General features: G+C 56.8%; 1 protein-coding gene across 2 annotated transcripts; it reads left to right on the top strand.

The window, feature by feature from the left end:
* Window positions 1–273: 273 nt before the first annotated feature.
* Window positions 274–9638, top strand: TAMALIN (trafficking regulator and scaffold protein tamalin). Of its 2 annotated transcripts, XM_081058587.1 has the most exons (9): window positions 528–598; window positions 2608–2657; window positions 3357–3483; window positions 4257–4311; window positions 4421–4523; window positions 5685–5778; window positions 5883–5949; window positions 6145–6211; window positions 6670–9638. In XM_081058587.1, exons 3-9 carry the CDS (start codon window positions 3407–3409, stop codon window positions 7158–7160), a joined length of 954 nt encoding a protein of 317 aa, XP_080914713.1. In that variant the 5' UTR covers window positions 528–598; window positions 2608–2657; window positions 3357–3406; the 3' UTR covers window positions 7161–9638. The 2 variants fall into 2 exon arrangements, with proteins under 2 accessions (XP_080914712.1, XP_080914713.1); XM_081058586.1 differs by lacking the exon at window positions 3357–3483 and having other exon boundaries at window positions 274–598.
* The last annotated feature ends 2410 nt before the right edge of the window (window positions 9639–12048 follow it).

Raw genomic sequence — 12048 nt, forward strand, 5'->3', positions numbered from 1 at the left:
TCCGGAGACCCCGGCCCCGCCTAGGGACGCCCTGTTCTCCACCTCACTCCCCCGCGGCTAGATTTTCACCCCTTTGAGCGCTCAGGCCTGGAGACTTTCCCTAGCCTAGCGGGACGTCGGACGCCGTGGGCGGGGCTCCGGGCAGCGGACCCCCCCACCCCGAGGCGGGGCCTGCCGCTCTGGGGGCGAGGCCAACGGGAGGCTGTTCTCCTCCCGCCGCCCCCACCCCCCCGGGTCCGCCCAGCTCGTCCATCCTATAAAGGGAGGCGACCCGCCACCCGCCCAGCGGGCATCCTGGAGCTGCCGCCCTCCCTGTTGCGCGGAGCGAGCGCCGCCTCCGAGGGGCGCCGGAGCCATGACCCTCCGCCGACTCAGGAAGCTGCAGCAGAAGGAGGAGGCGGCGGCCGCTCCGGACCCCGCCGCCGGGGCTCCCGACTCGGAAGTCGCTCCCGCCCGGACCCCAGCCTCGGGCCCCCCTGCCGCAGCTGCCAGCTCTGGGCCCCCCGGGGACGAGCTGTACGCGGCGCTGGAAGACTATCACCCGGCCGAGCTCTACCGTGCGCTCGCCGTGTCCGGGGGCACCCTGCCCCGCCGAAAGGTGCGTCTCCCACTCCAATGAGCCCCAACACTCGGTACCCCGGTGTCCCTTCCTCCGGACCCCTCAACCCTGCAGCATCCCCCACCTGTGCTTGCTAACCCCCAACATTCCCCGCTGACCCCCACAACATTCTACGCGGGGTCCACCGAGCCCCCCACGTTCTTCCCCAGCCCACTGACCCCCCATGGCCACCTTCAGAACCTGCCGAGTCCCCTCGGCCCTCTCCTCGGAAGGCGCCCGCCTGCGGCCCCTGCGGCCCCCGCCTCCACGCCGCCCCAGTCTTAGGGCTCTCCACTGCGCTCCCACATGCCGCCGCCCTGTCTCGCTCCTCTCCTTGATCCCCCAGCACTCGCTTCTCCTCGCCCATCTGGCCCGCAGCCTCCGCGCCCCGCCTCCCCGTGCCCAGGTGTGTCGAGGCCCCCGAGACCCCTCGCTCATGCTCCTCTGGTTGGAGCCGGGAGGCGGAGCGCTGGGGTCCCGCCGCTCGCCCAGACCAGTGGAGGGTCCGAGTGCTCCGGGTGGAGAGCGGAGGCGGTGGACGCGCCGCGTGGGAGAGAGTGCTAGCCCCTCCGAGGGCACGCCTGGATAGATACCTGGGTTTGGGGCCTGCCGACTGCCCCTGAGTCTGAGGTGCGGGGTGCTAGGCCACCGCTCCCTGGACTTCGGCCGCGACCGGACACAGTGGGAGGGGTCGTAGGGCGCCCGCGGGGCAGGAAGGATGCGGGCCGCGCCCGCTCTCTGAGTCTCCCCTTCCTCCGCGGGCTCTTCCTCTGGCCCGAGGGGTGCTCGAGCTCTCAGGAGGGGGGACACAAGACCCAGGTTAAGGAGAGGGGGCTGGTGGCCTTTCCTCACCCAGACCCCCCTCCTCCTCCTCTGGCCCTTGACTCCCCCCCACACAATGAACAGCTTGTTGAGAATTTGCATTTTATGAAAATAGGGTGGAAAGACAAAGGGGTCTCTCTATGCTGTCCAGTCCTTCCTCCCAGGCCCATTTGGAAACTATCACCACCCCTGAGGCCAGTCTTTGGTTCTGGAGAAAGAGGGCCCCCTTCTCTTCCTAGTCTTGGGGCATCCTGGGGGGAGGGTTAACAAGGGCACCCACCAGGAAGGCCCTGGGCTCTCTGGGGCACATGGGACAAGGGCTGGTTTGGGACAGGGCTTTTTCCAAGGACCAATAATTTAGGAAGGGAAACTGCTTTAGTTTCTCAAGGACCCTAAAGAAGCAGGAACCCTCAGCTGTCATTCCACCCCCCCCTCATAAAATAAAAAGAACTCTCAATCTCTGTCAAGTATAGTGAGACTTTTGAGACGTAAGATTTTTTTTGTCCCAGAAAACAACAAATATATGGCAATGTCAAGATACCCAGGTGGAGATGGACACAGCTGGCCACCTGCAGCTGGGAGCCACAGTTAGTCCCTGAAACAGCTTGTACTTTGGGGGAGGAAGCTTGGCCCCTCTGTCCCCAGCCTTTCCACATTCAGGCTGGGATTGCGGGCCTCTGACCCCAGCTTCTCCAAGCCACTGTCTCCCACTTAGGAGAGACCTGACTAGTAGGGGGTCTCTGGAGTGCCCCTGCCCCTCTTTGGGAACATCTGGGAGGAGCCCCTGTCTTAGCCTGAGGGGTCTGGGAGGCCTCAGCAAGCCCTTGCAGACAGGCACCCTGGGGGTGGAAAGTATTCTATCTAGATTAATGAACACCCACACACACACTGGCTCCCAGACTGGGCTTAGAGGTTCATGCATCTGAAACCAGGAGGACTGCTGTGTTCCTGAAGTCCCAATTACAGGGATAAAGCCTAGGGAGAAAGCTATGGAGTGATACTGAAGTAGTTATACCAGCACCAAAGCAGGTATGCAACGGGGAGCAGACAGACAGGGAACAGGGAGTGAGGTGATGGGTCCAGGGCTAGAGCCCAGGTGAGGGACCTCCCAGAGTAGGGCGCTCAGCATCTTCTCAAGGACGACACCTTTCTCTCCTGTTCCTTCCTAACTCCATCGTCCTGCCCAGGGCTCTGGATTCCGCTGGAAGAATCTCAGCCAGAGTCCTGAACAGCAGCGGTGAGTCACCATCACCCCAGCCCCTGCCCTGGTCCAAAGGGTGAGGTCCCCAAGGAGGGGTGGGGGGCAGTGCGACATAGCATCTCAGCCCAACCAGGGGGAGTTATTCTCCCACTCTCTTAGCACAGCTCCCTCGCTAGGAGTGAGGGGCATGTGGGGTGGTGGGCTGTGTGGAGGGGGTGGCAGAGAAAGGAGGTAGGGACTTTTGAGTCATCAGGTGCTCCTCAATCCAGTGCTTGCCAGTTCCCCCTTCCTGGGCAGATCTGGATATGGGAGGTGGAGGAAATAAGAGAAGTTTGCAGGGCCCTGAGCCCTCCCAGCCCCAGCAAACCCGGAGGGCCCAGACCGTAGCCCAGCCACGTCCAGCTGCTTGAGTCTGGTTGCCCCTGCCTCCAGAGTCTCAGTGCTGTGCTGCTCCCATTCTGTGGCTGCCCTGTAAGGAAGGATCTCAGGTGAGAGTAGACGGAAGTGCTGCCCTCAGGCCCCATTCTGCCATGTCCCATCCTGATTTGGGCCTGGCTTCTGAAATGGATCAACAGACTATGGCTTGCAGGACAGACTGGCCTGTTTGGCCCTTGAGCTAAGAGTTGTTTTTATGTTTCTAAAGGGTTGTTAAAATAACAACAGAGAACAATATGACGGAGGCTGAATGGGCCCCAAACAGAAAGCCTAAAATATTTACTATCTGACCCTTTGCAGACAAGTTTGCCAAGTCTTCCAGAAAACCAGAGCACGGGGGTAAACACAGAATGTTCAGTCATCCTGCTCCCCGCCCCAACACACACAGAGGGGGAAAGGCCTACAGTCAAAGTGGGGAAGAGCTCAGGTAGAGGCTGGGAGTTACCGCTCAGCATTGGGAGGTTATCTGGGTCAGACTGAGAGCTGGGGACCTGGGTCTCCAAGGCCTTTCTGAGGCTTTGAGACTTGAAGGGGCCTTTGGCAGCTGCTTTAACTCTGCTTCTGGCTGGGAGGGAAGGAAGGGGGTGGGGTGGGCAGAGGAAACTCTGGGCTCCCCCAGCAAGCAAGGATTTGGAGTGGCTCCAGACCATTGTGTCCAGTGGGCAGGCCTTCAGTGCGGGAAGGGGCGGCCTCGAGGTTCCCCTCCCCCCAGCCCTCACATCTGGTGGGCTGGCCCCACCGCAGCTGGGAGGAGCAGCTGTGGTCTGGACTGAGCCTCGTGACTGGCCTCTGGGGGTGGGGCCAGCCCTCTCCCCAAGGCTGTGGAACAGAGGAAGCTCCAAGCTGAGCCTGAATTTGGGACCTCAGCTGCTCAGTAAGTGGTATTCTAGGGCTCACTAGAAAGCAGGAACTGGCTGAAAAATTGAGCTAGTCTACCCATGCTGGGGGCCCGACATTCCCATTGCCTCCCCGTACCAGAGGCTGGATTGATTCTGTGCCACTGGGTGAAGCTGATTGTGGCTGGGTATGGGGAGGGACATTCCAGCAACCTGTGAGGAGAGTGAGTTGTCACTGGAGACAGTGAGCCCTGCCTGGGTGTTCTAGAACAGACTCCAGCATCAGTGGAGGGCCACGCTATGGGACTGCCAAGCTCCTTTAAATTCTGACAGCCTTAATGAGAGGCCCCTGTGTCTCCTACAGGAAAGTGCTGACTTTGGAGAAAGAAGAAAACCAGACCTTCGGCTTTGAGATCCAGGTGGGAGAAGCTGGGTGCAGAATAAATGAGAGGTTGGGAGGCCAGTCTGAGGGATGGATGTACCCCACTCCCCCACCCCAAGGGCTGAGGGTCCCCTTTTTTCTTACAGACTTATGGCCTTCACCACCGGGAGGAGCAGCGAGTGGAGATGGTGACTTTTGTCTGCCGGGTTCATGAGTCCAGCCCTGCCCAGCGGGCTGGGCTCACACCAGGTGGGGCCTGAGCCCAGGACACAGGGCTCTGGGAAAGGGGTATGACCTACTCACAGGCAGAGTGGGGGGCGAGAAATTGCTTCTCAAATCAGCTCCCCTTCTTTGTCGTATTTTGGGAAGGCCAGAAAACATGGATAGACTCCAGGCTTTGGATCCAGGCAAATTTGCCGTATACTGTGTGGGCTTGAGCAGTCTCATCTGTAAAGGGGAGTGATAACATGTCCTCACATCAGTGTGGTGAGGGGTTCCCTGGACACAGGGCCTGGTAAATGCCAGATGTTGCTGCAGCTGTTCTACCTCCTCCTGGCAATCTGGCAGTCACATGGGCAAGAGTTGGGGAAGGAGCAACATTCCATGAGACGTGCCTGATACTGGGTTCAGGGCCTATCCTGCACCTGACCTGACCCAACTCTGGGGTACCTGTATTGCTTCCTCTAACGAGGAAATGATGCCTCCAGTAGGAGACCCTTGGGATCTGCCAAATCTAGAGTGCCAAGTCCCAGGAAGGGGCAGCCTGAGACTGCATGAATTGACCCCCCCTCGCCAATTCTATGTCTATTTTCTTCCCTAAGCCCTCACCTCCTTGCCCACTTACCAGTAGTCCCTGGTAGCCAATGGTATGTTGTTGCAACTTTGCAAAGCAGTTTCACGTCCACTCTGCCTCCTGATCCCCAAGGTAGCCTCAGCAGGGATCCACGCCCCCTTTTTACAGATGGGGAATGAACCCTCAGAGATGGTGGCTTGTCCTGCCTGAGGTCAGGAGGCTTTGCAGTGGCACAGGATATCAGAAGCTGAGGCCTCGTGCTTGGGGCCAGCGTTAGTTCTTAGCTTGGTGCTACTCTGCCCGCTTCCTGTCTTGGCTGGGTCTCATGATAGCCTGTGGGCTGGACCAAAATAACCAATTCTGGGGGCCGCCCAGGGTTGCTGGGAGGTCTCAGCCTTTGGGGACAGAACTTCCTGAGGGTGAAGTGATCCCTAGGCTGGGGTGCTGGGTCTGGACAAGATCTCCCCAGAACCATGAGGAGTAGGGCAGGGTGGGGGGAGGGAGTTCAGGAGTATTTTGTGGGGGTATCCACCCTACCCTTTCTGGCTAAGATAGGGGGCTGGAATTCTTCTGTTATGCCCTGTGGAACAGATGCTGACCTCCTCTCTGCCTGGCAGGGGACACTATCGCCAGCGTCAATGGCCTAAATGTGGAAGGCATCCGGCATCGAGAGATTGTTGACATCATTAAGGCATCTGGCAATGTTCTCAGGTATGTCCAGGTGCCGCGGTCCCTGAGGACCCCTGTGCTCAGCCTATATTGGTGTTTCTATAGCATGGGGACTCACTGAGCCTCTGATTCCCCAACTTCCACAGGCTGGAAACTCTGTATGGGACGTCGATTCGGAAGGCAGAACTGGAGGCTCGTCTGCAGTACCTGAAGGTAAAGCAGCCCCCATAGAGGCCAGCCTCTGCCCTCTTCCCAAGCCCCTGTCTTTTTCAGAGGGTTGGTTATCTGTCTGAACCTCCTTTTAACCTTAAGGTTTCCTCTGTGTACTCCCTGATCCTTCAGTCTGTACCTACCTCCTGCTGGTTTCTTGCTGGCTCCTGACAGTGAGGTGGGTTGTGTCTCTTGCAGCAAACCCTGTATGAGAAGTGGGGAGAATACAGGTCCCTCATGGTGCAGGAGCAGCGGCTGGTGCATGGTGAGTACACTGGGGTGTTAAGGACAACTTGTGCCTCTACTGATACCCTCATGCCCTTGGTCATGCTTCCCCCTCAAAACTAATAAGTTATTTCCCCCTCAAACTAAAGAAAAGTTTGCTGAGCCACTGCTTTGAGTACAATACTGCCCTGGACTGATGCCCACACACATTTTTAGTTTAGTCTCACAATAGCCCTCTAAAGGTAAGTATTCGATAGTATCATCTCCATTTTACAGATGGGAACACCAAGGCTCAAACAGCTGGTTTCAAATCCCTTTCATGGCTCTTGTATGATAAGTGGTCCTCATAAGGATTTGAGTGTTTAATCCGTTTTACAGAGGAGGGAAGTGGGGCTCCCGGTTGTGACTTGCCCAGGGCCACACAGAGGGTCAGTAGAAAGTTGTTGCGTTTTAGCCACGCCCTCTGACGGCTTGCCCTCCTATCTTCTGCCTTGGCAGGCCTCGTGGTGAAGGACCCCAGCATCTATGACACGTTGGAGTCAGTGCGCTCCTGCCTGTACGGGGCTGGCCTGCTCCCGGGCTCGCTGCCCTTTGGGCCCCTGCTGGCTGCCCCCGGGGTCCCCCGCGGAGTAGCACGGCAGGCTGTAGGAGACCCTGAAGAGGCCGTCTACCACACATGCTTCTTTGAGGGCGCTGAGCCGCCCATGCCCCCGCCCCCGCCCCCCGCCCGCGCGTCCGGCCTGGGCCCCGCTGAGGCCCTAACCCACGGGCCGCGGGCAGGGCTGAGCCGCAGCGCCAGCGTGCGGTGCGCGGGCCCCGGGGGCGGCGGCGGAGGCGGTGCACCGGGCGCCCTGTGGACTGAGGCCCGTGAGCAGGCCCTGTGTGGACCCGGTCTGCGCAAAACCAAGTACCGCAGCTTCCGGCGGCGGCTGCTCAAGTTCATCCCCGGACTCAACCGCTCCCTGGAGGAGGAGGAGAGCCAGCTGTAGGGGAGGGCGGAGGAGGGGGCGTATTTATTTATTTATTCGTTCCAACTAGTGCAAAAAGGGGGTCGGGGGAGGGGGCAGGCGCCTGGCTGTGGGGACCCCAGGAGCCCAGAGCAGCCGGAGAGGGTCCTTGCCAGCCCTGCTGGCCTGCTGGGTTCCAGGCTTGTCTCTACCCAGGGTTGAACCCAGGCCTCAGACCCCTTTCCTCCTCTTCCCCTAAACCACAGTGGGTGCTGGCGCGGGGGAGAATCAGGCGATCTCCGGGATGGGAGAGGTTTGGGGGCCAAAGACGGGGCGTGCCATCCTACATCTGGTCAGTAGTGCCTTGTGGGGTGTCTAGGAAAATTCCTCCTGGGGGGGACCCTTTTTCACAAAGCCCTCTCCTCAGCTTTACTTGCTCCCCACCCTTGGCCTTGGGGATAAATGGCCTATGGTCGGTTGTTCCCCACCCCACACACACACACACATACACACTTCCAGTTAACCAGTAGGCCCCTGTGGGGGCCTCAGGTGCTGGTCCCTTTGTTCCTGTCCTTGACCCCTAATGGCTTGCCCTGGGGGTGGGGGGCAGGGGGAGGATGGGCTGTAACTAAGTTGGGTCCTGCCAGGAGGGGGTCCTGGGTTCACTGCCCCTAGGGGGACAGGAACAGGTATGTCCAGGTGGGGTTGGAGCAGCACAGGCTGTTCTACCGTTTTTGTGCATTGTTGCTTCTGAACGACAAACTGTATAAAATTGACATGGATTTTTTTTTTTTTTTTGGCATCTGTGTCAGCGTGGTGAGTGCCTGAGGGAAGGATTGGGCTCAGGCAAGCTCTGATTCCATTGTGCACCCTGCCCCCCAACACACACACAGGTGTACACACACACACACACACACACACACTATATTTTACATCTTATTGACTTGGAGCCTGCGGCCAGGGAAATAGTCTGGGGAATTTTAATGTACATGTATAAGCCTGAACTGGAGGCCCCACACCCTCTTCAGAACTTGAGCCTCCCTCCCCAAACACCCACAACAGATGTTGGCCAAGTCTCATCTATAGTCCTTAATTGTCCCTGTGCAAATAACTACTTGGCACCCTCTCTTCCCAGGGTCTGGGGTCTCCTGTAGAGACCTCAGCCATCATCCAGCCAACCTGTGACACGCTCAAATCACTGATCACTCTATTGTTCTAGAACTCCTCCATGGTTTTCCAGTACTCCGAGAATAAGATTCTAGCCCCTATGCTGTGATATCTGACCCCTGCCCGCCTCATTTCTTTGTCTCCCCTCTTGTTCCCTGCTCTGGCCACCTTGTTATACCCAGTACACTTCAGACTCCCTCCCCTTGGGGTCTCTGCACTTGCTCTTTCACGAGCTGGCTCCTTCAGTCCTCAACTCTGCTCCCCAAAGGTTTTGCATCCCCACCTGAAATAGTCACACCCACCACAGTGATGGAGTTTTGTTTTATTTCCATCATACTACTTGTCACCATCTGAAATTGTCTGGACTTTCAAGGGAATTTGTTTTTTCCATGGCTCCCTCCCCATTAGGTTGTACCCTCCTTGTAGCAGTGCTCAAGGACCTTTTCTGTCTTATTCACTGCTTTATTTCTTGCCCAAATACTAGCACATAGTAGAACCTCAATAAATAATGTGCTCAAAGCATCTCCAAGCAACCTGTCTAGGGTCACACAGAAAGTGTCAGAGCTGGGCCTGAGACTTGAGATGCATGCACCAGTGCTCCTTCTTGCCAGTAACCAACATACAAGCATGGCTTTAAGAGGTCTAAGTGGCACCCTGCCTCAGCCAGGACACCTCCTACCCTCTCCCTCTTGCACCACTGCACTTGCCTCCTGAATGGGCTTCCTGCTTCCTCTCTCGCCCCTGGACCATCCCTTCACACAGCAAGCAGTCAGGATGAGTTTTCTAAAAAGGAAATCAGATCACAACCCTCCTTTGCTTAAAACCCATTATGGTTTTCCCTGGAATAAAAGAAGAAAATCCAAACTCTACCATGACCTATCCATAACATGTCCCTCTGAGCAGACACATTACAAAAGGCATCCTTTCCTCTGGGTTGACAGTAGCCACACAGGCCCAGCAATTTGGCAGCTGGAGATTTTGTGCAGTACACAATAAATGCAGCTATATTGGGATATGCTGCCTAAGGCCCTCCAGGATCTGGTCCCTGCCTCTGTCTTCAAGCTCAAATTGTTTCTCCTTCCATGTCACTTATCACATTAAGCCACACTATTCTTTCTAGTTCTATTTCTCAAATATGTCAAGCTCTTTCCTGCCTCTGGTCTTTGCCCATGCTGCTCTCTCTGCCTACAATACTCTTCTTTCCAAGGCTGATTCCTCCATCTACAGGTCTCAAACATCTCCTCAGAGAAGTTTCCCTGATCCGATCAGCACTAGTCCCCTGTCCCCATTATTATTTATTTTGAACCCTCTATTCTTTTTTCTCAATTCCCAACTGGTAATTCTACTGGCTTCTTTCGCATCTGTCTTTTGCCTTTCTGAGGCAGGGAAGTCTGCCTTGTTTACATTGTACCGCCAAGGCCTATACAGCCTGGCACACAATAAACGGGAATGCCTCTTTGGGGCCAGCTGCATAGGGGTGACCACCACCTCCCCACCTCTACGCCCTGGGGTGGGTGAGGAGGACCCTCCCTTCCTCCATCTGTAGCTGGCATCTGTGGGCCCTCATGCAATCCCTTCAGGGTGGGGTTTCAGCTCCAGCCAGGGCACCTGCACCTGGCTGCCCTGCCCTCCTTGGTTCAAGACATTTGATTAAGAAAATGGAGCTTCCCCAAGCTCCCTGTTTGAACAGCTGCTCTGCCACGATGACAAACAGAAGCTCCCAGGGGCTCAGGTCTAGGGGCGGGGCTGCTCCTACCTTTGTTTCCAAAGCCCCGGGCTGCCAGGAGACCAGCTGCCTGGGCATAGCCTAGTACCTTACCTGGGGTGGGGACTGCGAAGGCCTTCCTGGCTTTCTCATACCAGAATAGAAGCCCAGCCCCTCTCCTACCAGCCTGTTCTTTCCCCTTTTCCCCATGCAGCTCGTTTGGGGAGTGATGTCAGCACTCCCCACCCAGGCGGGGCTCCTGGATCTCCGTGTGCACCCAGAGGAGGGTGAGGGGGTGCCCGCCACTCAGCTGATGGGATGACAGTACTAGCACAGCAGCCTCCTCCGTGTAGGTGGGTGACAGGGAGTGACTAATGTGCGAGCTGCGATGCTAAAAATTCATCCAGGGATCGTGTTTGGCGGAGGGTTGGGGGTGGATGGGAAAGGAGCGGGAGTTGGAATATTGTGTGGTCGGTATTCCCCCTGCCCTGCCTCCCTCCTTCACCTCCCACCAGCCTTCTGGTTCTCTCAAAGCCTCTGGGGACTGTGGGAGAGCCCTTTCACCTCCCTAGGCCAGAAGGGGCCCCCAATAATTCCAGGGAGGAGAGTGGACACTACCCCAGGTCTTGGGCATGCTAGAGGGAGGACACAGCCCTACAGACTGAGTTGTGGTCTGATGTCCCCACACAGCACCACATCTGGCCCCACCTCCTCAGCATGGTGGCTGCCATGCCCGAGTCCCCTGGTTGTTCCCCTTTCTGCCAAGGAGCAGTGGGAGGAACAGAAGCAGCCAGTGCACAGAGACGAGGACAGGTTCCCATCAGTAGGCCAGAATCGGGGGACAGTGAGGGTGGCAGCTGTACATGAAGGAAAGGACAGGACTATCTCCCAGAGCACTTGCTACGGACCTGGCACTGTGCTGAGCACTTTCACATCCATCTCCTCACTTAGGCCTCAAAGCATATCTGAGTGCCAGGTATAACTGTCCCCATTTTACAGATGAAGAAACTGAGAATAGAGAGGGTAAGGTAGCTGAGGGGACAGAGCCAGGAATGCAGTTTCCAGGCTTTCAGCCTCCCATGGAAAGGTGCTGGCTCAGGTAGTAAATGGCCATCAGCTGTGATTGGATGGCCATCAGCTGTGGTTAGTTGGCCGTCAGCTGTAACCAGGGAGCCATTGGCTAATATAACTACTGTGCCTATGCTAGCAGCAAAATGGGGGCTAACAAGAAGATGGTGGCTGAGCTAGCGAGAGCGGATTGCAGTTAGCATGGCGGATTGCAGCTAGCAAGTGGGTTTGGTTGGTTGGCAGAGAAGTGGATGGCGGATTGCGGATAGTGTGGCTCCTGCCTCCTGTGTCTCCAATCCAGCCGCCAGCGAGAATATAGTGCTATGAGTCCCCTACCTATGGCTCTGTGGGTGTTCCTTTTTAGCCTCACCATATCCCGCGTTCTTATGTGGGGAGCGGGACTTATGTGGGACCCGCGTGCCACCCCGCATGACAGTAGCATAGCTGCTACCCGGCAGAGCCAGCATTCTCTCATATCTGTTTGTCTCTAGAGCCTAGGTTGGGAAGAGGGAAGGCTTCCTGGGGGAAGAAGTATGAGGACAGGGTCAAGATGCAAAGGAACCATTTAGAGGAGTTGAACCTCTAAAGCTGCGGGACTCACTTGTGGGGGTGGCGGGGGGAAGGTGGGAGTGTGGAGTGTATATGAAAGGTGCGAAGGTAGGACCCGGGGGAAGGAGCAAGGGCTGAGATGTGCCAGATAGCAAAAGGAGGAGGGGATTGGGTCCAGAGAGACAGGGGTTCCACGGATGTGGGTCCTGTCCTGGAGTAACGTAAAAACATTTCCATCAAAGTGGGGGGAGGGCTCTTGGGACTGGGTTCCAGGGGCCACAAAAGGGGCTTGGGCTTCAAGAAGATCTTGTTGACTTGACTCACATAAGAAAACTTGTTAAAAGGAGTGAAACCACGAACACTCCTCTTTTGCCTGGAGACAAAACTAGAGAACTTAAGCTGAATGGCAGCAGGAGGAGAAGAGGTGAGACAGTAGAAGGC

Source organism: Rhinolophus hipposideros (genome assembly GCF_964194185.1).
Source record: "Rhinolophus hipposideros genome assembly, chromosome: 9".
NCBI classification, from domain to species: Eukaryota; Metazoa; Chordata; class Mammalia; order Chiroptera; family Rhinolophidae; genus Rhinolophus; species Rhinolophus hipposideros.